Source organism: Monodelphis domestica, chromosome 6, assembly GCF_027887165.1.
Source record: "Monodelphis domestica isolate mMonDom1 chromosome 6, mMonDom1.pri, whole genome shotgun sequence".
Lineage (NCBI taxonomy): Eukaryota > Metazoa > Chordata > Mammalia > Didelphimorphia > Didelphidae > Monodelphis > Monodelphis domestica.
In genome coordinates this window covers 14699955-14726675 of record NC_077232.1, presented here as the reverse complement: position 1 = coordinate 14726675, position 26721 = coordinate 14699955, and the positions used below count along the sequence as shown (strand labels likewise).

Here is a 26721-nt window from a genome sequence, read left to right as displayed (position 1 = left end):
AAATGGAAGGAAAAAGGATTCAGTGACCACCCGGACTGATAGAGCTAGTAAGTATTTGAAGCCAGATTTGAACTGGAGAAAAGGAGCCTCCTTGACTCCTGACACTCTTCCCATTATTCAGGCACATTTTAATTAAGAGCCTCTAAAAGCAGACATGGGAATTTTTGGGAAGACAAACTCATGATCAAATGTTAATATAAGCTATACTTTGGTGTTACCGCTCTCTTTTGAGGGTAAAACTTTTCCACTCTCCCTCCTTCTGTTGCTATTCAAACTTTTCCACTTGATCTGAGGTATTTCCAGATTTTCATCATGTGATTAATTCAGATCATTACATAACTTAATCAGAAAGACTTTTAAGGGACTATTGAGAAAAGGAAATAAGGAATCAAACTTCTGTCTTACTAAGAGCAAAAGAGGAAAGAAGATGTTTCAGTTCTGTCCTCGTCATTCACAATGTCTTCATAGAAGTTTTAAGGTCTAATGAATAGACAACAGTGACCAGGCTTCTAACAGCCTCATCTATGTAGCTCTCATTCACTTGACTCTTACCTGAGGGAAATCTTCTGGCCAATCTATGTCCTCTTCATTAATACTTAATACTTTTTCATGAGGAATCACTTCTCCAACTTTCACCTCTGACCAAATCTTACCAGGGAATGATCTAAAATTCAGGATATCGTATGTCTCAGCAGTCATGGAGGGTCCATCCCCACATAACTCAGGTTTGAATCCAGTGACAGCATTAACGCACTTCAGGAAGTGGAGGAGCTGAAGGCAAGGGCAGAAGTTTGTTACTCATTTAGGAAAGAAGGGTTCATTCACTCTTCTAAGTCTTTAAAATCAACACAAAATGGCTATGTGTTTGAAGCTTACAAAAGCTATCATTCTTTTTTTTCATAAATGTTTCTTACTGAGTTTTACCCAGCATTCCACACTCAATTTCACTTTTTTTTCCTAGCAAGTCATAGATGCCATAAGAGTAATCTTCTAGATGATGAACCAATCTCTGATATAATTTTAACTTCCCTCCAACATATCATGAATTTCTTTGAAATACTTCTGATATCTGGCATTTCAAGTTCTTTTGTAAAAATCTGTATTCACAGACAATGGATGGCTTTCAACAAGAAGTCTTTTTCCTAAGAAAAAAATAGTCTATCCAAGATCTATAGAATATTTGATTAGGTAAATTTAGGATTAAAGAACTCTTTCAATTCATACTGCTGAAATTCAAGGTAAAGGAGAAAAGGAAAATACAAATACTTAAAAGAGTAAACAATTTGAAAAAGTTCATTGAAACAAAATAAAGGAAAATAATTCCAGTAAAAGAGAAAAGGAAAGATGTTGTTGCATTATGATAGATTGTAAGAAAATGAAATAATAACAAAATTGAGGAAGATTTAAGAGAGAACAATTTTAAAAATACCAAAATAAATATTTTGTTGGAAGTAAAAGGACAAATAGAGAAATTAATTTACATAAAAAGGCACCCAAGAAAGAACTGTTGCAGTGGAAATAAAAGAAAAATGAGCAAGCAATGGTTGAACCACTGAGAAGTACTAGGGAAGGGAATAAAAGAATGTAAAATACAAAAAAAAGAAGGGAAAACAGAATTTTAAGGAAAAGACAGGACACAAAAAGAATACAAAAGAAAAACAGAAAATATATATAATGGAGAGAAATAGACAGTAGTGTAATCATGAATAAGAGTGTAAATCATATAGATTCACTCATAGATAGCATCAAAGCACAATGCATAAGGAATCAATATCAGACAATATATTGTGTGCCATAAAAATACAGGAACCAAAAAGTTCTTAGAATTAAAATAAGGGCTTTAGCAGAATGTACAGAAATTTGCTTAGGTCAAAAATCAAAAGGTACCAATCAAGATCTCTGACAGAACAAAAGCTAAAATAGACCTAATTAAAAGAGACAATTAGGTAAATCATGTTATGCCAAAGGGCAACAAGTAATATAAAAATTTTTAACATCATGATTTTCTTGTAAAGATTTCATTTCTGAAATATACATTTAGTCTACAACTGAAATAATATTATAACATTTAAAATATTCACTTGATAGATGGTCAGAAAATTCAAAAAGACTTTTTTAAGAATAAAAAATCTAAGTTAAACACAATCATATGGGAAAATGCTCTATCTCAGTATAAATTAAAAAAGTAGATCTTGAATCATCTGGGGTATGCCAATTTAAGATTATTGAAAAAACAAACATATTCTGAATATTATGAGGGAAATAATTTAGTAACTTATTAGTGGAGCAATGAACATCTCCCTTTACACTGCAGAACAATTTGTATTCATGCCCAAATTTATATAAATTACTAATACCCATTCACCCATCTATAAAAATACTACATCTTTGGGTGAAAATATCAAAGAAAATGAAAAAGGATCTATGTTTATAAAAATGTATATAGCTGCTCATTTCCAGGTGACAAAGAATTACCAATTGAGGGAATGTTCATCAATTGGAAAAAAAAACTGAATAAATTATAGAAAATCGTTGTGATGGGGTTCTATTGTACTAAGGGAAATACCAATGGGGTTGATTTTAGAGAAACATGGAAAATCTTTTATGAACTGTTGGAAAGTGAAACAAGAAGGACCAGGATATTATGCACAGTATAACACTGTAGCTGTGTTGATTAATTGTGAAAGAATTGACTTCTCTGATCAATAACATGAAAACATACTACATACTACTAGAGAGATTAATGATGAACTCCTACTGTAAAATGATGTTTAATTCCTCACTCATTTTCTTCTTCCTGCTTTTTCTTCAGAGACAAGGCTAATACAGACCAGTTTTGCATGATTTCACATGTATATTTAATTATTTATCTTTCCTCTTAGTGAATGGAAGTAGGGGTGGAAGGTAGGAAGGTGGAGAGAGTTCAGAAGTGTAAACCTTAAAATTTCTTAGACTTATAAATGTTGGAAATTTCACCATTGGGAAATTTCATACTTGAAAAATTTCCTATTGATAGTGGGAACTCTATTGGAATGTGAACCCCATTGGCATGGGAGGTTCCTTCTCCTCCCTTCTTAAGATTACTTTAGGACAGAAACCTTTTGCTGAACAATGGAAAGGGCTTTGACCTATGCTTAAGCATAGAACAGGAATTTCTTTGAATCATGATTGATTTTAGAATTGATAAAACAGAGATACTTGGAATGACAGAACCAGGTCTTGGAAACTACAATTTCCACCCCACTCAGTCCTAACAGGATTTAGGAAGGGCTGCAGCAAAGGATCAAGATTTAATTATTTGAGAATATGACCTTCAACAGACATGTGCAAAGCCACAGATGTCTGGGCAGTCCTGGGTTAAGCTAGATCCACCATTGGCACAGGGAAGCCATGTACAGTGATTGGTAGATGTGAGAACTGAGGGGAGGGAACTTGGATGGTTTCCTTAAAGATAGAGGGGTTTGAGGACTGGTGGTGGTTGGTTGGAGAGGTTTTGGCTCTGAGAGGTGGTGCTTTGAGAGTGGGCTCTGAAGGAAGCTGAAGGTGGAGGCCCCTGAGACTGTTTCTCCATTTTGGTCACTTGAGTGATAGGGATTGATCTCTTTTCTTTGCCTCAGCTATCTAAGGGCTTGGGCCTTTTGGCCCAGCCTAAACAGAAGGGGTATTTAAGCCCTATTCCCTTCTCTCCCCTTTCTCCTCTCTCTCTCTCTCTCTCTCTCTCTCTCTCTCTCTCTCTCTCTCTCTCTCTCTCTCTCTCTCTATTTCTAATACCTTTCTTCTTCCTGTTTTTAATTAAACTCCATAAAAGGTTGACTGCTGACTTGAGTTTTCATTTAGGAATTACATGGCTGAATTCCTTGTCGACCTTAAATTAATATATATCAGTCTTTTAAAGTGATTTCCTTGTCACAGAAGTCAAACTATAAAATAAAAAGAATGTTGCAATTAAATAAACAATATATTTTAAGTATTAAAATATTATGGGTAAAAACCCTGGAGATATCTGTTAATAATATACTTAAAAACAACCAACTCTCTCTCTCTCTCTCTCTCTCTCTCTCTCTCCATAATCTCTTCCATTGACACATTTCTAAATTTAAAGTGTTATATATTGATATTTTTAAATGTCAACAATAAGTCAAGAGTTCAAATAAAAGCAAAAAGATAATCTATTCTAGAAGTTTACAAGGATTCAAGGACAAATTTGCTTGCCTAGAAGTAGTAGATATAATAGTAGTCACAGTAGTAGCAGTAATATAGTAGTAGTAGCAATAATATCATATTTATAGTGTTAGTCAAGGTAGAAGTAGTGATCATAGTGGATGTGGTCATCATCATTGTCATCATCATCGTCATAGTGTGGGGGTAATATTTCTATTATGCTATTTTATAATTACACAGTATACTACATATTTTACATTTTTTATATTTCAGAATCACATTTTATATTTAGTAATCATGATATACATGTTGATGTATAGGCTCAGAAGATGTAGAGGCTCAGAAGGTAGAAGCAAAACTATGGGAATGAGCTGCAGTTGGGCAGCTAGAGAAGGTTTGAAAACTCCCAGTTGAAAAGCAGCTTTGTTAGCAGTCTTAAAACTGCTGGGATGCTGGGCTCTAACCAGGCTGAAGGCTTTAAAGACCCAGGCTGATAGCTTTCCTTTTAAGGAAAAATAAAAATCAAAAAACAACAAGGTCTAAAATCTGTAAAAATGGAGACTTGAATACAGGAATTCAATCCCCAGAAGTCTTTGCTCCACTTCCCCAGAATGCTTTGTAATCTCACTGAATTCTCACCTGGGCCAAGAACAAAGGATTATTTAATAGGTCTCTGCTGTAAGTGGGGTCTCTTCTCTTTCTTGTTGCTGCTTCCAAGCAGATGCATCTCTTTTCATAATGTAGGTGAGGTTTTCTATGCCTCTCTGGGCCTAGGCATGTGCTTTCTTACTTGTATTTACTTAAATTCTCAGCCTTTAATTAAACTCTAAAAATATAATCCTCCTTTCAGAGAGAAACTTATTTCTACCAGCATCAGTTTCCCTATTTTTAATCTTTACAGTTTTGGCTTACGAAGTCAGGAAAACAAAATAATCTCAATCTTCTGATTCTTTTCTTTACTGATCTTTAGTTCAGCCTTTAATAGCTACTGACAAGAAAATTTTTAAGCCACATTTTTCCAAGATGCCTTTTTAGAAAACCATCTTTATCAGCTGCAGCCATCCGCTCCAGAATGGTTTGCTGTTAGGTCCAGATTGCAGCTCACCTGCCCACCCCGGTGCTCTCTCTCTCCCTCACCTGTTCCCTTTTCAACCCAGATCCTTGGAACAGTTTGCTCAGGACTCATTTATACCAGTTGGTGACAAGCAGGGGTATTGGCCATGTGGGCAGAGTGGAGTGACTAAAGGTGGAGAAGAAACAGTCTTTTCCAAACAGGAACTTAAAAGCAATGGACTATTTAAAAGGATACCTTTTGACTGTTCTGGTAATTTCGTTGATTTAACCTGTGTGCCAGAAAAAAGATTCAACTCCTTATAACTTTAACTTTGAAGGGGCAACTAGGTGGCTCAGAGAACTGAGAGACAGGAGGTCCTGGGTTGAAGTCTGGCCTCAGATACTTCCCAGCTGTGGGGCCCTGGATGGGTCCCTTAACCCCCATTGCTTAGCCCTTACCACTCTGCCTTCCGACAATAGACATCTAAATGGCTGAAACACCCAAAGTTCTTTGAAGAGACTAGAGGCTATATTTTAAGGCATTTCAGACTCCAATGGTTTATATAAATCTCTGTATTTCTATTGCATTTTACTGTTTGCTTTATTTAAGGTTTAACTTTGTAATTTTAAATTCATATATTACTGCATTCAATATTACTCTGTTACACTGAATCATTTTAACGTACTGAGTTTTGACTACTGTTAAATTCTGTTGCTTTTCCGCTATAACCATATTGAACAAATATCATTGTAATTAATCCCATATATGAAAAAACAGTTTTTCTATTTTGCCTTTGTAAATTGTCACATAGAGGATGGATGGACTTCAGAACTGGTTACAATTGCTATAACAACCTTTGGAAAATTTAATGTGCTAAATATCTCAACTGATTTTAAGGGTTTTTTAAACATGAATTTTAAAAATTTTTTTTACAATCTCTGGTAATTTTTGCCTGCCCCTACCATGAGGTAAGGCCCATTCTAGTAGCTGAAGTGAAATACATTTTATAAACCCCAACCTTCCTGCATTTCTAAATATGTGAATGGAAGTTGGGGCAGTTAATCTCAGGGAATTTGTATCCCTAAAAAGCCTCCAAGAAGGAGCATCTTTCATTTTTACTCTTCAGCTCACTACTTAACTTAGAATGATATCTAGATTTCTTTTTGATGTTCTAAACCCAAAATGACTTTTATTTTGTTTAAAAATATGTTTATTACGAAGGTTGAAAGATTTGCTACGTTTGTAAAAAATTGTGACAAATATCTATCAATTCATAGGCTCTATAATGTCATATAGCAACTATTGTGAAATATGATAGTGTGTTTGTTTGCTATTGTAATTAATTAGGCTATTGAGAATTTTGGGGATATTGATAACTACATATTTGTACTACTGTTCTTTAAAAATGAAAATGTTACCTTATTCAATCTATTTGCTCATAGTTACAGTGGATCATGGCCAGATAGGAAGAGGAAATGGATTTCATTTTTGGTGAGAAAGCCTTGTAATCTTTATTTTCATAGCTGACACAGTGCGTCAATGATTATAAGCTATATTTTTGAATTTTTAAAGCTCTTTTATTATATTTTCTTGCATGTGCAATATACTATTTCAGTAATTTTTTAATTTTTTCTCTCCTTTTTATATTTGAAGCACATGTCACCAGCATTAAGATTTTCTTTAACTTTTTGATTTTGCAGTACTATAAGTTTAAGATTAATTTGCTAATGCATGCCCCAAAAGCTTGGGACTATAAAAATGATGGCACTAATTAATAAAGAAAAATTATGGGACTTTACTTAATAATTCTGTCTGATTCTAGGACATGATACACACAAAAGAGCCATTGCACAGTGCCAAAGAAGCACAAAGCTAAAATGCATAGCGCCAATTGAGCACAACATGAAAGAGACCAACCAATCCTGGTGGGATTGATGTAATTTTGAGCCTAGACAAAGAGGACTTGAATGTGTTGGGGTTCGAGGTTGCGGCTGTTTAACATGTGTTAAAGGCAGTTCTTCCTTATTCCACATTCTACCAAGTATCTCAAATTTGGCTCCTACAATAGAGTCCCTTTTTTCTGTCTTTCATAGTATGGTAACTTTTTGTAGTCCTGGCTACTGTCTGGGTAAATACATCATTGCTTAGATCATTTTAATTGGGCCCTGATTCAAGGACCTGTTATAGATTTCTTTTTCTTTTACTTAGAATTTTTACACATAAGACTTTGATAGTCTATATTTTCATCCAGAAATTTTTTTAGTTGGATTTTTCTGATGTCTTTTTGATTTCTCTTACCAATTGATTCATATAGCTCATAACTCATCCATGCATCCCTAAGTAATCCTGTGTTGTTTATTTTTTTTCAATCACCCTCTTAACGGAGGGAAAGTAAAAAAAATATATATCATTATTTAAATTGCAAAGTTTAAGTTCCTTTTGAGAAGAATTTTAGGTAAATAAAGAGGCTACCTCTCTAAATCCAGAAACTGAAATGTTGGAGAAGTCACCATGAAGATGCCTCCAGATCATAAGCTTCACAAAAAAGAAATCCAAATTGAACTTTGGGTGTAGTTGATTGAACATTTATTTGTATGTATACTTTCATGACAAAGGGGACTACCCCCTAACTGGCTTTCTGTCAATGCATCCAGCAATTATTGGTTTTGTTCTTTTTTTTCTCTTATCCTCAAATTAATGTAATCTTTAAATTGATTATGTTTTTATGATCCTTTGGGGAAGTCCTTCTTCCCAGAGGATCAAATGTGGGGATATAAAAATGGAGACTTGAATCCAGGACTTCAATCCCCAGAAGTCCTTGCTCTTGTAAACCTTAAAATTTCTTAAACTTATAAATGTTGGAAATTTCACCATTTGGAAATTTCATTCTTGGAAAATTTCTTACTGATAGTGTATTGGAATATGAACCCCATTGGCATGGGAGGTTCCTTCTCCTCCCTTCTTAAGATTACTTTAGGACAGAAACCTTTTGCTGAACAATGGAAAGGGCTTTGACCTATGCTTAAGCACAGAACAGGAATTTCTTTGAGTCATGATTGATTTTAGAATTGATTCAATAGAGATACTTGGAATGACAGAATCAGGTCTTGGAAAATACAATTTCCACCCCACTCAGTCCTAACAGGATTTAGGAAGGGCTGCAGCATAGATCAAAATTTAATTATTTGAGAATATGACCTCCAACAGACATGTGCAAAGCCCAGACCTCTGGGTGGTCCTGGGTTAAGCTAGAGCCTCCATTGGCACAGGGAAATTGATGGACAGTGATTGGTAGATGTGAGAACTGAGGGGAGGGAACTTGGATGGTTCCTTAAAGATAGAGGGGTCTGAAGACTCAGGTGGGTTGGTTGAGGAGTTTTTCTGAGTAGTTGGAGTGTGCTCTGAGAAGCTTGCTCTGAAGGAAGCTGAAGGTGGGGGCCTTTGAGACTGTTTCTCCATTTTGGTCACGTGAGTAATAGGGACTGATCTCTTTTCTTTGCCCCAGCTATCTAAGGGCTTGGGCCTTTTGGCCCAGCCTAAACAGAGGGGGTATTTAAGCCCTATTCCCTTCTCTCCCCTTTCTCTCCCCCCCCCTCTCTCTCTAATTCCTTTCTTCCTCCTGTTTGTAATTAAACTCTATAAAAGGCTGACGGCTGACTTGAGTTTTCATTTAGGAATTACATAGCTGAATTCCTTGTCGACCTTAAATTAATATATATCAGTCTTTTAAAGTGATTTCCTTGTCACATTGTGGCTGACCACACGGGAGTCTAAAGAATCCTCTCAATAAAATTCTGAAATTCCTTGCCTTTTTTCTCTACCGTCTCACCACTTAGTCCCTTTTACTTCCCAGCTGTGTGACTCTGATAGACAGAAAACAGCTCTTTTAAATCTCAGCAACAGGACTCTAAAGTCCTGGCTTGAAGAGCTGTTTCTAAATATCCTTTCCCTTAAGGAACAACTTCCTGGATTAAAAAAAAAAAACCTTGTGGAAAGTTTGTGGCTTTGCCCTGCTCCCCACGTGTTTTGTGAAATTACAAAATATATATATATATAAATGAGTACTACATTCTTTGACAATTATATGGCAGCTGAAGAAGTAGGGTCATCGAGGAATGCAGGATACCTCCAAATTTTTATATTAATAGGTACTGTCATCTTTGTACTCCTCAATACTATATTTAGAGATGCTAAAATTAAAAAAAATTGAGGATAAAATAAAAAAATGAGGATAAAATTTTAAAAAATGAGGATAAAATAGAAAATATTGAGGATAAAATAGAAAATATTGAGGATAAAATAAAAAAAATTGAGGATAAAATAGAAAAAATTGAGGATAAAATAGGAAATATTGAGTATAAAATGGGAAATATTGAGGATAAAATGGGAAATATGGAGGATTAAAAAGGAAAAATTGAGGATAAAATGCAAGCCCAATTAGAAGATCTAAATAGTTTCTTACAGGATCAATTGGCAAACAACCACTCTACCAGAAACAGACCTGTTTCTGAACCTTTGAATGAGGAAATTTCCTTCCCTGAAATAGAGATGGAAAACATCTTTCCTATAGCCCAGTTAACAGACTGCTTCTCTCATGCAGTGCAAATCTTGACTGAATTTAATCTCCAAAACCCTTCCCCTGCAATCCCAGTTTCTCATGTTCCCTCTCCTACAGAAAACCAAATTCCAAAGCAAAGGAGATCTTGTCCTCCTAGAGAAACCTGTCCTTGTCAAACTGACCCACAGGTACAAAATTCAACTAGAGGCCTGTTTCCTCTAAGAGAAGTACCTGAAATAGGACGGAATGGGGATGTGGTGACTTTAAGACATAGGATACCGTTTACTCCCCAAGATATAAATGAATTTACACGAAATATCCCCACATATGAACAAGATCCTTTTCTAGTAACAAAAAAGATGGGAGACATATTTTTTTCAGTATAATACATCTTACAAGGACGTTGAGAACTGACTACAGGCTTTTTTAAGTGATTGTGAAAAAAATAAAATAATTGCTCATGTCAACAAAACCCGGGGGCATAATGCAGCACATTGGCCATCTCAGGATCCCAAATGGGACTATAACAATCCTGAGGATTATCTACAACTATACCGTTGTAGAGAGGCCATCCTCATGGCCATGAAGGAATGTGCAGACAGTACAGATAAGTGGATGGAACAGGAAAAAATTAAGCAAAAGGAAGAAGAAACACCCTCAGATTTATGGATAGAATTATCGAGTTTGGGGACAGATACTTAGATTGGGACCTAACTAAAGAGAATAGCTTAAGATAAGTTAGAAGGATCTTTGTCAATAAATCTTGCAAAGCGATTAAGAATTATTTTAGAACACAATGCCCAAGATGGTCAGATATGAACCTTGAAGAATAGCGAAAAAGAGCTATATATGTTTTAAAGGGAAACAAAGAAAAGGAGGAAGAAAATAATGATGACATGGAGGAAATGAAGAAAAAAATGAGATATTTAATAGATAGGATGACTAAATTAGAAATGGGCAAGATAATAAACCAACAACAATTGCCCCTCTCCAGAAATCTAATTATCAATCCATTACTTGCCACTTCTGTGAGAAGAAGGGCCACAAAATGATGAAATGTAGAACCTTTCTTAAGATGTTTGGAAGGAATACACAGTTTAATAATAGTTTTAGAAATAATAACTAAAGAAATGATGATAATGGTTATAGAAACCAGAATTCTAGAAATTATAACAATGACTATGGAAATAACTATAATGAATATAGAAATAAGAACTTTAGAAACCAGAATTATAGAAATAGGAATTGGGAAATTAATGACAATGCTCAAATTGAAGAAAATTATAATGATAATGAACAACAACAATATATGAGAAATGGCACTCGTCCAAAAAATACTCGAGGTACTAATGACCCTCAGAAAGGTGCCCTTCAGGGGTTGCCCAAGGAATATCCCAAACACAATGATGGTGTCCGGGGGGGGGGGGGCTGGGGCACAGGAATCAGAGGATACAACCTTTGATTTCCCAGACCCTGATATCCTACTACCCGTTGTCCCTATCCACTGCCCTCCCCATACTAATGAACCCCATGTTACCTTAAAGGTGGGTAACACCTATTATGATTGTCTATTAGACACTGGAGCTTCCTGGTCTGTATTAAAGAGAACACCTGATTTACAATGTTATTCTATTGGCTCAGAGAATGTAATGGGAGTATCATGAATAACCCAAAGAGTTAAAAGACTTCCTCCTAGAATGGTGTCTGTAGGACCCCTAGAGGTACAACACTCCTTCCTTTTGATGCCTGACTCCCCTTTAAATTTGCTGGGGAGGGACCTTCTATGCAAACTCAGAGCCACAATAACCTGCTCCTCAGATGGCTCATTATCATTAGAAGTACCAGAGGAATCTTTAAATTTACTCCATGTACTTCTCTCGGAAAACCAGGAGGCAAAAGAGCCTTCCATTTTTGAAATACCTAAAGATATACAAGAGTCTCTTTGGGCCACATCTTCTTCTGATGTAGGCTTACTTAAATCTGCTGTTCCTGTGCAGATAAAAACTAAATCTATCCCACCTCCTTCTATCCCTCAGTATCCCCTCTCAAAGGAGGCAATTGAGGGTATTACACCAGTTATTAACTCATTAATAGAACAGGGAATAATAATCCCTTGCAAATCTGAATACAACATGCCCATCCTGCCAATTAAAAAAACAAAAAAAGGGCCCTATGGCAAGCACATCTATAGATTCGTACAGGATCTAAGGGCAGGGAATAATCACGTTATAAAGAGACACTCAGTAGTTTCTAACATACATACTATTATTTCATCTATTTCTAGCACAGCTACATACTTTACAGTAGTAGACTTGTGTTCAGCTTTCTTTTCCATACCAATACATGAGAACTCCAGGCATATTTTTGCTTTCACCTGGAAGGGCTCACAATATACCTGGTGTCGGCTGCCACAGGGTTATGTCGAAAGTCCGAGCTTATTTGAGCAAATTTTGAGCCAAGACACAGACAATATAACATTTAAAAAGAGCAAATTAATCAAATATGTAGATGATCTACTCTTGGCTTCAACAGATGCAGAAACATGTCAAGAAGATAGCAAACACCTTCTTTTGGAATTGCACAAAAGAGGACATAAAATCTCTAAGGATAAAGTTCAATGGAGTCTCCAAAAAGTAGAATATTTTGGATTCATCTTGACTGCAGGTGCTCGTTATATTTCTCCAAAACGAATTGAGAACATTCAAAAATTGAGTGCTCCTACCACTAAGAAACAGCTGAGAGCAATTTTAGGAGCAACAGGATTTTGTAGACAATGGATTCCTTGCTATGGGGAAATCACTAAACCCCTTTTAGCATTAACAAAGGATTCGGTTCCTGAACCCCTCAAATTAGAGCCTGAACACTTGTCAGCTCCATCAGATCTAAAAAAGGCTATCTTGTCTGCCCCTGCTCTAGGCATCCCAGATTACAACAAGCCATTTACTCTATATGTGCATGAGCGAAGAGGAGTAGCCTCTGGTGTGTTAACTCAGACATTGGGACCATCTCAGCGCCCATTTGCTTATTATTCTGCCCAGCTAGACCCAGTAGCAGCAGGAGCAACACCATGCCTTAGAGGAGTAGTTACTACAGCCTTACTAGTAACAAAAACCGTTGATTTAGTATTGGGATGTCCATTAACAATAATGTGCCCACATGAGATTGAAGCATTATTGATAAAACATAGAACACAGGCATTCTCAGATCAGAGAATTTCAAGGTATGAAATAACCTTATTAAATAGTGAAAATATTACCTTGAAATGCTGTTCAACTCTTAACCCTGCCACCTTGCTTCCAGATTTACCTACTTCAGGAAAACCATTACATAACTGTGAAACATTAGTGTCCATGGCAGAAAAGCCTCAAGATAATCTCTTGGACACTCCCTTAGACAATGCAGATCTGATTTTATTTACCGATGGTTCCTCTTTTATGAGGTATGGCATATGTTACACTGGAGCTGCCATAGTCTCAGAATTTGCCACTGAATGGTCAGCTTCACTACCTTCTAACATTAGCGCTCAAGGAGCAGAACTCATAGCTCTAAAACAAGCTTGTATAATTGCCAAGGATAAAAAGGCAACAATTTATATGGATTCTAGATATGCTTTTGGCATTTGTCACTCATTCAGGATGCTATGGCTCCAGAGAGGATTTTTAACCTCAGCTGGAAAATCCATAGCTAATGCTGAAATTATTAATGAAGTTCTTTCTGCTCTCAAACTGACTAAAGCCCTAGCTGTAGTTCATTGATCTGCCCATACAGGTGGCTCTGACCCTGTCTCTAGAGGAAATGACCGAGCAGAGGCCGCTGCAAATCTAGCAGCCATAGAAGGACCTGGATTAATTTTAACATTAACAACCACTGATAATTTAAATGTATCACTTTCCTATAATGAAAAGGAAGTGGAAAAATGGAAACAAAATTTTAAAGCAAAACAAATTAATGGATTATGGGTGTCATCTGAAGGAAAACCCCTGCTCCATAGAAGTTTCTATAACCAAATTTGCCAATCTATTCATAAAAATGGTCATTTTGGCACCCAGGGCATCATGGACTCTGTCAAGAGTGTATGGATAGCCCCTGGTATAACTACTAAAGCCTCTAAAGTATGTTCAGCCTGCCCTATCTGCCAGGCATAGAACCAACATGCATATTGTGGAAAAGCCTTTGGGGGATGTCCTCTGGCTTACACACCTTTTGAACATCTACAGATAGATTTCCTAACGATGCCAAAGGCTGGACGTTATAAATTTTGTCTGGCAATTTTAGATCAACTAACCAGATGGCCGGAAGCATTTCCTACGACCCGAGCCACAGCAGATTTTGTTGCAAAGATACTTTTAAAAGAAATCATTCCTCGTTTTGGCCTGCCAGCACGTATTGACTCTGATAGAGGGAGTCATTTTACCGATTCTGTCTTAAACCAAATATATTCTTGCTTGGGGATAACTTCGAAATTCCATGTTCCATATCACCCCCAGAGCTCAGGCCAAGTGGAGAGGATGAATAAAGAACTTAAGACTATGATTGGCAAATTATGCACTGAGACCCATTTAAAATGGCCTGAAATTCTCCCTCTGGCCCTATTTTATCTTAGAAGCAGGCCTAGAGGAGACTTACATATTTCACCATTTGAGATGCTTTTTGGACATCCACCTATACAGGCTAAGCCTTTCTCCCCGGCTTATACATCGCTATTAGGGGGAGATATTACTATTGCTTCCTATATACAGGAGTTACAGTACAAACTACGTGAACTTCATGAATCCGGAGCTGCAGTACAAGCTGGACCATTAGACTTTTCTCTGCATGACCTGAACCCAGGAGATAAAGTTTATATCAAGAATTTCAAGAGAACTGGAGCAACTCATCCTTCATGGGAAGGACCATTCCAAATATTATTAACTACTCCAACATCTATAAAGATTGGAGAAAGAGACTCTTGCATTCACTGCTCACATGTGAAGAAAGCATCTTCTGCTGAGACTGATTGACTCTATCCTATCATATGAATTGTGACTCTATCTTATCGTATGAATTGGAGATAATAATCCATAGACAAATGGATGCTGTTTTTTTTTCAAGAATATATTGAATTACTGATTTTTTCTTATTTTTTCTTATTTCTTTTCTTTTATTTTTGATCAGAATATTTGATTTTTTTCTCATTTTTTGTACTGAAGGCACACATAATTAATATTAATATTATTTTTCCCTGCAGTAATAGAAGTTAATATATATACTCTTGCTATAATATCAATATATGCCTAAAAGCTTTAAACTATGGGAACCTGCCATTTATTGATAAAATATTATAGGACTGTGATTAATGTTTGTGTCTGATCCCAGGAAAAGGAATAAAAACAAGGAGCACAGACTAAACCTGAATAGTGCCAATAGAGCACACAAGAAATATTAAAGTGAGACTCGAGGTTGCGACGCTTAACTTATATTTAAGTCATAGGACTTCCTTGTATCTACACTCTTTTCGAAGTACTCAAACAAGTACAAAAGCTTGACTATCATGCTGGCTCCCTATATCCCTGAGGAAAAAATAAGACAAGGGAATGACATTTCCCCATCAAAATAGAATTCTAATTATTTTCTTCTTATATTATGGCAACTTCCTGTAGTCTTGGCTACAAATGGCTAAGTGAAATACTACTGAATTCTGTCCTACATACTTGTGGGATAGAAATTACTTTAAACTGGACCTATACAAGGTCTATTTTGAATTTTTCTTATGTTTTTGATTATTTTTCTATTCTTTTGATAATTGACACATACACCCCCATAACTGAACATTGCATTCTGAGCTAAACTTGATTTTTTTTTTAAATACTTACTTCAGGGGGGATTGTATTTTAATTTAAAATCTAAGAATTTTTTTTGTTTGAGATTTTATTTTTATAAAAATCCAAGAATTTTGTTTAAGATTTTACTTTTATAAAAAAAAATTTCAAAGATTTTGATTCTGTTTGAGAAAAGATCTTCAAGAAAGAAGCTTGAAACTTTTATATCCAGAGAATGAACTGTTGCAGAAAGATGCTGAAAACCTACACTTCATCAAGAAGACCAAGAATGAACTTTGGATGTGATTGATTGGACTGAACTTTTGATTGAACATTTATTGTAACTGTACACATTTATGCCAAAAGGGACTGCCCCTAATTTGGCTTTCTGTCAATGCGCCTAGCAAACATTGGTTTTGTTTCTTTTCTTTTCTATTTCCTCTCTCACTATTCTAATTTCTCTTAGAAAATTGAATATTGTGTATATCTTTAGTTAGAAGTGAATTTAGAACTACAAAATGATTATGTTAAATGATCAATGGGGAGACTAGTCTCCCAATGATCATCAGGGGGGATTGTAAACCTTAAAATTTCTTAGACTTATAAATGTTGGAAATTTCACCATTGGGAAATTTCATACTTGGAAAATTTCTTACTGATAGTGTATTGGAATGTGAACCCCATTGGCATGGGAGGTTCCTTCTCCTCCCTTCTTAAGATTACTTTAGGACAGAAACCTTTTGCTGAACAATGGAAAGGGCTTTGACCTATGCTTAAGCACAGAACAGGAATTTCTTTGAGTCATGATTGATTTTAGAATTGATACAATAGAGATACTTGGAATGACAGAATCAGGTCTTGGAAAATACAATTTCCACCCCACTCAGTCCTAACAGGATTTAGGAAGGGCTGCAGCATAGATCAAAATTTAATTATTTGAGAATATGACCTCCAACAGACATGTGCAAAGCCCAGACCTCTGGGCGGTCCTGGGTTAAGCTAGAGCCTCCATTGGCACAGGGAAATTGATGGACAGTGATTGGTAGATGTGAGGACTGAGGGGAGGGAACATGGATGGTTCCTTAAAGATAGAGGGGTCTGAAGACTCAGGGGGGTTGGTTGAGGAGTTTGTCTGAGTGGTTGGAGTGTGCTCTGAGAAGCTTGCTCTGAAGGAAGCTGAAGGTGGGGGCCTTTGAGACTGTTTCTCCATTTTGGTCACGTGAGTAATAGGGACTGATCTCTTTTCTTTGCCCCAGCTATCTAAGGGCTTGGGCCTTTTGGCCCAGCCTAAACAGAGGGGGTATTTAAGCCCTATTCCCTTCTCTCCCCTTTCTCTCTCTCTCTCTCTCTTTCTCTCTCTCTCTCTCTCTCTCTCTCTCTCTCTCTCTCTCTCTCATTCCTTTCTTCCTCCTGTTTGTAATTAAACTCTATAAAAGGCTGATGGCTGACTTGAGTTTTCATTTAAGAATTACATAGCTGAATTCCTTGGCGAACTTAAATTAATATATATCAGTCTTTTAAAGTGATTTCCTTGTCGCACTCTACTTCCCCAGAATGCATTGTAATCTCAATGAATTCTAATCTGGGCCAAGAGCAAATGATTATTTAAAGGGTCTCCGCCTTAGGCAGGGTCTCTTCTCTTTCCTGTTGCTGCTTCCAAGCAGATGAGTTTCTTTTCATAATGTAGGAGAGGTTGTCTATGCCTCTCTGTGCCTAGTCATGTGCTTTCTTACTTGTATTTTCTTAAATTCTCAGCCTTTAATAAAACTCTAAAAATACAGTACTCTTTGCAGAGAGAAACTAATTTCTACCTGAATTCGTTTCCCTATTTTTAATCTTTAAAAATCTCTTCATCATCTGCCAAAAAATATAAAGATTAAAATTAATATCCAGTAATCCAGGCATTCTATTTCATAATATTTATTAAATATTGATCTTGAAGTATAAGGAATTAAGGCTAACAAAAACCAAGAACTGCTCCTACCTCCTCCACCATGGATCCAAGAGACTGGTGGGTAGAAACAGGAACTCAAAACTCCCTCCATGTAAGGAGACACACAAACAGAAAAAAGAAAAGGGTATTGAGGGAAATGTAGTCTCTAAGGTCCAAGATTCTAAATCAATACACTGGTCACTTAAGAGATGGGAGGTAGTGAAGTCAGTACACAAAGGAAAGGATATTCATCATTTTTTTTTGTTTTTGTTTTTCTGGATCATCTGTTACCTGGGTAAACTTCTTTCTCTTAATTTTGTAACAAACATCTCCTATGGTACATAAGTTTCTCTGCCTCATCATTAGTGTATATAAGAATGACATATGTTTCTTCCTTAAATTTTGCTTAATCACCAATGAATAAAATTCTTTGATCTTCCAGTCAGTTCTGTGGTGACTGATCCCACAGAATTTTAGTTCATAGTAAATATTCTGTATAATTGTATTTTAAATATGCTGATGCAAAGTCTAGGCTTTCTGTACCCAGATACGTGAACTTATTTTATGAATTCTACCAGGCTAAGATGATTCCATACACCTCCAGATTCCCAACATGTCCACCAAAGCAACCAGTTACTCTAGCCTGTAGGAATAAGACATAGAATACAATTTTCACTAATGGGTTCTCTACCTGTTAAGAAATAAATGTATCCTTCTTGCAACTGTGTGTATAATTATTCATGTGTAAATATAACATATTTTGGTCAGCATGCATTTGTTGTTAGAAGTTAAAACAAAATTGATCAATGAGATACTGTATATAAGCATCATAGTATTGGTAGTGTATAATTGAAAATGTATTACCCTAAAAAATAGCTATATTTCGCAGGAGTCCATCGACTTCCTGTAATTATGTACTTCCTGTAGATATGGGATAATAGGCAGGGACAGGGAAGGTCCCAGCTCTTTACTTCCTGTCCTGATTTTGGTGGGGAAAGGGCTGATCAGCCATGGGCACATGGTCTTCATTTTATATCTTCTTTATTCCTTGATTTCTAATGGTCATTAATAAATCTCTTAAAATATAACATTTCTATTATTAGTGATTATAATTGAATTTTTGGAGTTGGCAAACAAAAGGGACAATAAAGTCTCTCATTTTTTTAAACCCTTACCTTCTGTCTTGAAGCCAATACATATTATTGGCAGAAGGCAGAAGAGTGGTAAGGGCTAGGCAATGGGGGTCAAGTGACTTGCCCAGGATCACACAGCTGGGAAGTGTCTGAGGCCAGATTTGAACATAGAACCTCCCATCTCTAGGCCTGACTCTCAATCCACTGAGTTGCCCCTCTTTCATTTTTTTAAAGATAACCTAGATAATTTTTTTTAAAATTCACATTACTCCTGCAAAGGCTTTTTACCCTCCCTAACCACCCCCACAAACTCCAAATCTCTTTGGAACTGTTGCTAAATTTTTTCCTACTTTTTGCCTGGTTGCTTGCTGGCTCTACTGGTCTGGCTATTTTTAGTCAGGGGCTCTTGGTGAAGAAGAGTTAGAACACTACTCTTGCCCATCTGCCTGAGTCCTTCATTCCTTGTTCCTCCTTCATTCCTTGTTCCTTGCTGATGATCCTGGCTTTGCTGATACTACTTCCTCCAGTCCCTGACCACAATCACTTATCTGACCCCCATTCCCAGTCCCTCCGTGGCTCTGCTCATAAAATTGGCCTTCTGAACAGACCCTGACCCCTACTGCTGTTACTGATTGTTGCCACCAAGAACCTAGGAGTCAGGGCAGATGGTAAAAAACTGGGGTGTTCTTTCCTTAGGCAACAATTAGCCTCCCCCTGGCAGGGTACTTGGGGAGGTTGGGGGGATGAGGAGAAGGATGAGACTCATCCGAACAGGAATGTGATTATAAGCATGGCATCTTCTATGAAAGAGCAGTGTTTTGCCTATTTCAATCAGCTTCTACCATTCATGAGTGCAGTGATCCTTTTACTTATATTACCTGGGATTCAGGGGAGAAGTTTATCTCCCTGCAACTTTTTGCCATTTGGGACTGCCCAGTTTGAGATTTCTAAAACCCATGTTCTCCCTGTACTGATAAAAGGAATCTCAAGGGATAAAAAAGGAACTTTAAAGAGACTGGAGGTGAAATTTTTAAGGCCTTTTCAGACTCCAATGTTTTATAAAATCCTCTTTATTTTACTGTATTTTTATGACTGTTTTCTTTAATATTTAATTTTGTTTTAAGTTCCTATATTAATGTATTCTATACTATTTTGTTAAACTGCATCATTTTTACTACTGTGTCTTAACTATTAGATATATTCTGTTACCTTTCATCTAGGGCTACTGAAGAAAATATTGTAAAAGCCCATAAACAGTTTTTCCCCCATTTTTCATTTCTTAATTGTCACATTGATATTGGATACACTCAACCTGGCTAACAACCTTTAGAGAATTTAATAAGCTAAGAATTTAATGGTGATTTTAAGGGGTCTTCAGAAATAATTTTAATTAACTAGTGGTTTCTGAATGGATTAACTTTTTCATACTTATATTTTAAAGAATACTGTATTGAAGTTAGAGAAAGAAAGAAATGTTCCTATCAAAGTGTTTATATGAATAAGGAAACCAAAAAGAGAGATCCTGAAAAATCTCTTCAAGTTAGTTTACTTCACCAGAAAAATGTAGATTTCTTGGTGATGTTCTAGACACAAATAAGTTTTACTTTGTTTAAAAATATATTTGCCAAGGTTGAAAGATTTGCTTTATCTGTAAAAATTATAACAAATATCCATCAGTTCATAGGTTTTTTTTGTTATACAGCAATTTATTTGAAATATGATAGTGGGGTTTATTTGCTATTGTCATTAAATGGGCTAATGTGTATTTGGGGTTTTCTGGCACTTCTTTGAATGCACATTATCTACTGTATTACTGTTTTATTCTGAAATTCATTTGTACTCACACAGTGGTTAAGTTAAAAAGGAAATGCATCTCATGTTTTGGGTGCAAAATCTTTGTACTCTACATTTCCTTAGCTGACACAGTGTATTAATGATTGTAAGCTACATATTTTTGAATTTTAAAACACTTTTATTATTGTTTTTCTTGCATGTGCAATACATTATTTCAGTTTTATTTTTTCTCTCCTTTTACTATTTGAAGCACATGCCAACAGTATATAGAAGATTTTTCTTTTACTTTTTTTTAATTAGGAGTAATATAAGTTTTAAATATATTTTCTATAATATGAATGTTTACCCAAAACCTTTAGTGTATAGAAACCTGCCATTTATTAAAAATAATTATGGGACTTTGCTTAATGATCCTGTCTGATTCCAGGACAAGAGAATACAAAGACTCCTTGCACAGTGCCATAGAAACACAAAGCTAAACTGCATATGCCAATTGAGCATAAAGTCAAAGAGACCAACCAATCCAAAAGGGATTGATGTAATTTTGAGGCAAGACAAGAGGACTTGAGCTTGTTTGGGGTGTGAGGTTGAGGCTGTTTGACATATATCAGAGGCAGGTGTTCCTTTTCCTACATTCTACCAAGTATCTCAAATTTGGCTCCTACCTGGTTTTTATAATCTAGTCTCTATTCTGTCTTTCATAGTGTGGTAACTTCCTATAGACTTGGCTGCAAATTTGCAAGTAAATTAGTACTGTGGTTTGTCCTACAGATTTGTGGGATAGAAATTACTTTGATTGGATCCTAATATAAGGATGTATTATCAATTTATTCTTGTTTATTCAAATTGGTATATACATAAATTTTTGCTATTTCATTCTGATTTTGAACTTTTTCTTTCTCCCAAAAATTTTTAATTTTTCTTCCATTTGTTTTTCTTTTATGTTCATCTTTTTTTCTTTTAATAAGTGATTCATATACCTCATAACTCAGTCATGTATCCCTAAGTGATCCCTGTTTTTCAACATCTTCTTCAGGGGGGAATGTATTATTTTAAATTGCAAAGTTTAAATTATTTTTTGAGAGAAATTTTAGGTTAAGAAACATGATACCTCTCCAAATCCAGAAAGTGAACTGTTTAGAAAAGGCACCATGAAAATGCCTGCACAGACCACACATTTCACCAGAAGATCCAGAGTGAACTTTGGGATATGGTGATTTGAATTGTGTGGGATTGAATCTATTTGTTTTGTATGTATCCTCTTATGCAAAAGGACATTGCCTCCTAACTGCGTTTCTGTAAATGCACTTAGCAATAATTGATTTTGTTCTCTTTTCCTTTTTTCCCCAAATTATGGTGATTTCAAAGTTGCTTATGTTTACAAGATCTATTGGAGATATCAGTCTTCCTTTGTTCCTTGGGGGGGATATGTAATTGAAAATCTGTTACCCTAAAAAATCCCCTACATTTCCTAGGAGCCCACTGACTTCCTGTCATTATGTTCTACCTTTGGATAAAGGACATTAGGTGGGGATGTGGAAGGTCCCAGCTCTTTACTTATTGTCCTAAGCTTGATCATGATAAGGGGGGTTGTTTGAACTGGCTGATCAGCCATGGACACATGGTCTATATTTTGTATATTCTTTATTCTTTGATTTCTAATTATTATTAATAAATCTCTTAAAATATAGTATTTCTATTATTAGAAATTATAATTAATTTTTTACAATAGTATTGTGATACAGCACAGAATAAACACCCTAAATTTGAGTTTAGTTAGTGGAACTCTCCTACAACAAAGAGTTATATGCTAAAAAATGTGTATAAAGAAGAACATCAATATTTCCCCCAAGATCATTATATTAGAATTGGAGTAAATTTGATTATTTAAGAGAATGCCATGGTTTTTACACAGAATGTCATATAATCAAATAAAATAGACAAAAATAGGGAGCAAGTTGTCATATTGAAGTCTCAGATCATTGCAATGTCACACAAAGATAGATTATTTATCATAGAATAATATATTTTGTATTTTAGTATATGGTTTGGATTTGGGGTTTTATAAGATTATTCCCTTCCAAATATGTATACTATGGAAATATATTTTGAGGAATAATATATGTATGACCCAGATTGAATTGTTTCTCAACTCTAGGAGTAAGAAGGGGAAAAGAGAGGGAGAGGTCATGAATAATATAATTTGGAAAACAAATGAAAATTTGTTAGTAAAATAAAATAAGGATAATACAAAAACAAGTGTTGAGAGTAGCCTGTGCCAAATTCTAGGTTGCAAGAGGATGGTTACCTTCCAAGAAAGAAGCGGGTATGCTAGAAGTTCTGATAGATCTTTTGCCTCAGTCTGAAGCATTTGGTGGAGAGTATGAGCCAATAAATAAACTCCATTGTAGATATTAGAACTCAGTTCCATTGTGGTTTTGTCAAAAAAAATAGGAGGTACATCTGCAAAGGTCAAACTTTCATCGCATTGTCGATAAGTCATATTTAAATTCTTTCTTTCTGAAAGTAAACAATTAAGGGCCAACTCCCAGTAAGACTTTAGGAAAATGTCCTCAGGGTTGGCACGGGGATGCACACTTTTTAGGAAATCTGTGAAACCAGGAATCTCCCTCTTGTATTGTGAAAATATTAATGTACCATGAAAATTGCTCATCATTTCATCAGTAGAATATGCAGAATAATCCCAGGAAGCACTGATGATGAACATCTTCCCATAAAATGCAAAGATCATCAATAATTCAGAAAAAATTTTAAGGGAGTCTGTATTTCCATAGATGAAAATCACATTGGATGAGGACACAAGGATCCTAGACAAGAATTTAATATCTTCATCTTGTTGTTTAAATTTTTCAGAAACTTGTTCTATAAAAGCCAGACATAAACCATTCCAGGCCATTTCCTCTTTTAGATGCCTGAAGAATTGTTCCCCTGTCAGGTCATCTGAAATTATCAGCCCCACCCAAGTCCAACCAAAATGTAGCATCAGTTGAACTGCTGCCAGGTGCAGAGTGGATTCCCTGCTGCCCAGCTGATAGACATATGGATACAGGACCTCATCAGAGAGGAGAAGATCAAATGAGCCATAGCTGAGCTACATGAATATAAAGAAGAAATAAATGAAGTGCTGATATAGAAGCAATATCTGAATTCTTTAAATTTCATCTCAAGCAAATATCAAAGCCTCATACATCGAAGGTATTGATAAATTATCTTTAATATAATTGGATAGATCTTGGCTAGAATAGATTTAACAGAAGGCAATTCTCTAGGTGGATTCAAGATTTGGATCACAAAATGACAGAATTAAGAAGTGAGACATTTTGAAAGAAACTCCTAATCTCTACTGTATAAAAGATCATTTTACTTGTATCTCCTCAAACAATTATCTCTGTTTGAAACTTTGTAATGAGGTAATATCATCTTCCACTAAAAACACTATTCTACTTTTATACAACTCTTCCTATTAGTCCCTTTTTTCTTACATTCATCATTTTCAAAATCAGTTTCTTTGGAACATCTGCTCATTGCTCCAAATTCTTTTATCGTGATGCAAACAGAACAGACTCTAAGTATATTGAATGAACTCATGAGTTTAATAGCATAGATATATGTCCTCTTAATTGATCTCATCACTTTTTAACCTTATACAACAACCATCCTTTATCCAGCCTTTCTGCGTCAAGCATTTTATTCATGTCAAGGTAAGAAGGAAAATTTGATGGATGAAGAGTTTTTAATCACTGGACCACAAAAGTTCCAAATCAAGTGTATATAAGATGTATATAAGAATAATTTGGGCAACCCTGAATAAGACAGCCTTGACAGGAGTTGCTAATCCTCCCCCTGAAAACCCAATACCTTTTTGATGTCTATCAACACTCATTTGTAGCTACTAGGAGCTCTAACATGCAACGTGACCACATACTAGTAAAACTTTATTGGCAGACAGTCTAAACCTGGTGTAGGGTATGTGTCCAGCCTCAAAGCATAGACTCAGTTAGGAATGAAAATCTACTGCATCAAAATTGGATGATGAGAACAATTGGTTCCAAAGGCCATGAAGGCAGCTAATGCAGTAGCTATTGTTCAAAGGTGGTACAAAAGTAATTTATGGGTATAACATGATTAGTGTACCCTTTTATGACCCAACAGAATAATAAAAACTACATAAAATAATGAGGATACTTTTATGTTTTAGTAATTATATTTTCCATATTAGTGATTTTTGGTATTATGGATATCACATGACACTGTATACTCAATTTGGTTTGAATGCAATTGTACAGAATCCTAATTGAGAAATTAGTCATTTATTTGACTGACACTAACTTCAAAGGAATGTTGATATTCACAATTGCTATTCAAAGGAACTTGCTAAAAAAATTGGATGATGGATCACCATCATCATGATCTTTGAAGAATGAAAACTGTGAAACTACCAAAGGGCAATGTAAAGAAAGAATGACATTATGAGTAAGTTGTGACAGGGAAACATCAGGGAATTTGCTGAAATATGTAATTTCTTACTTTCCTAATGCAAATACCCATCTTCCTTGCCTATGGAGGGATGCATTTGGACAACCAAGTAAATGGAGACCAGCCTTTGCACTTAATCAGCTCTTGATTCTGCTTCATTGTCATGATGATGACTCTATATCCAGAACACCCAGGGTTTTTTTTTTCTTCTTCATCATAATGTTCTCTGAGCATCCAATTAGAAAATGCATATGAGGCACTTGCTATTTAGTCCCCAGAAATAAATTAACTTGAAGAGATAAAAAATTTGTGTCTAAAGAATACATCAGATATTTAACAAATCAGGCCCAGATTAAAGAAGAGACCAAACTCTCAGCTGAAATTTTAAAATCACTGTAAAAACAGAATTAGATAATAATTATTAAAACAGAGCATAAGTGATGGACAAATGCTTCATATATGTAGGATAAATGTACAAATTAATTTCACAATATATAGAAGCATAGTCTTTACCCTGGCAAATTTCTGTTTTGAAACTGGAAAAGAAATGAACTCTCCAAATTCTTCAGAATTTGTCTCCCAAATAAAAAGGTGAACTGAGACGATAGGACTACTTTTTGGGAAAATTTGATTCAAAATCATCGCTCGAAATGATGTATCACCTCAATTAAAGAACAGAATTAGTACATTCATGGAAGGGACATTTTTTTCTACTTTTTCTATTTCTTATTTCAAATCTGTGCCTAGGGCTTCTTGATGAATGTGAATTGACTCCCTGGTGCCAGTACAGATTATATAAAGAATTGTGTATTATAAACTCATAGAGCATATGGGTTGAAATTGGGCAATAGTATTACCTCACTTACCTGTGGGACTTTATATAGTCCTAACAAAGTGGCCATGGCCATGGACAGTGTAGATGACATCCCTCCAATGACAACCATTGATTTGTGCTGCCCGTCACAGCTATAGTTAGGGATCGTTGGCCCCTTCCCTGACAACCACATCAATGAGTTCTCCACAGCCAATCGACTTTCATGGAAGTTATTGAGCAGCTGGTATCCCAGAGATATGTTGGGCAGCAAATGGGGGTCCTTGTTGATCTCATCCACAGCAAATTGGACAGTGAGAAAATGTTGGTAATGTTTGAGCATGTAACTAATGTGACAAGGAAAAAGTAAGAATTAGGCACAACTTGGCAGGCACAGGAATGGCAAAGCATCACGATGGATAAAATATGCGTCATTAGCTGAATGTTTCAAAGACTATATAGAAACCATGACTGATCCTTATAGGGCTGTCATTGAGTGAAGGAAAAAATATGTAAGTGGAAAATTTACAATATATTGGTTGAAATTATGAGTGTGCAAGTAAGTGTATACACCTCTTCATGAGACACTGAAATCAATGAATAAATGAGAGACAGCTGTGAGAATAGTGTATTTGGAATGGAGTGGGGGGATTAGGAAATAAACCTTAAGGCTTTTGTTTTCAGCATGTAGTAAAGCAATGATCACAACTGAAGTTTAGGACAATAATGAGATATTGGAAGTTTGTAAAGCCTAGAATAAGATTTAGAATAGCTATTGTGGAAAAAAGAAAAAGAAATCACCCATAGCATTATACAGCAGTACATTTGTAATTTTGTAGTGAAATCAGTCTGCAACTATTTGTGATATTCTCATTTTTATTTAAAGAAGCTGAGTAGGAGGAAAAGCAATAATTGCTAATAATAATCTGGGGTAGGTGTTTGACAATACTTAAATGAGTGATTGTTGTTATTTGAGATGCCA

The 26721-nt window shown here is 35.6% G+C and overlaps 1 protein-coding gene across 1 annotated transcript in view; it reads right to left on the bottom strand.

Moving 5' to 3' along the window:
• The window catches only part of VN2R629 (vomeronasal 2 receptor 629), a 29847-nt gene extending 3753 nt beyond the window's left edge, over nucleotides 1–26094 (bottom strand). Inside the window, exons 1-3 of the mRNA NM_001102427.1 lie at nucleotides 25786–26094; nucleotides 22740–23543; nucleotides 553–771 (exon numbers count right to left, since the gene is read on the bottom strand). Of these exons, the coding sequence (NP_001095897.1) occupies nucleotides 553–771; nucleotides 22740–23543; nucleotides 25786–26082 (1320 nt within the window). The 5' untranslated portion in view covers nucleotides 26083–26094. The remainder of the gene's footprint in view (nucleotides 1–552; nucleotides 772–22739; nucleotides 23544–25785) is intronic.
• Nucleotides 26095–26721: the final 627 nt, after the last annotated feature.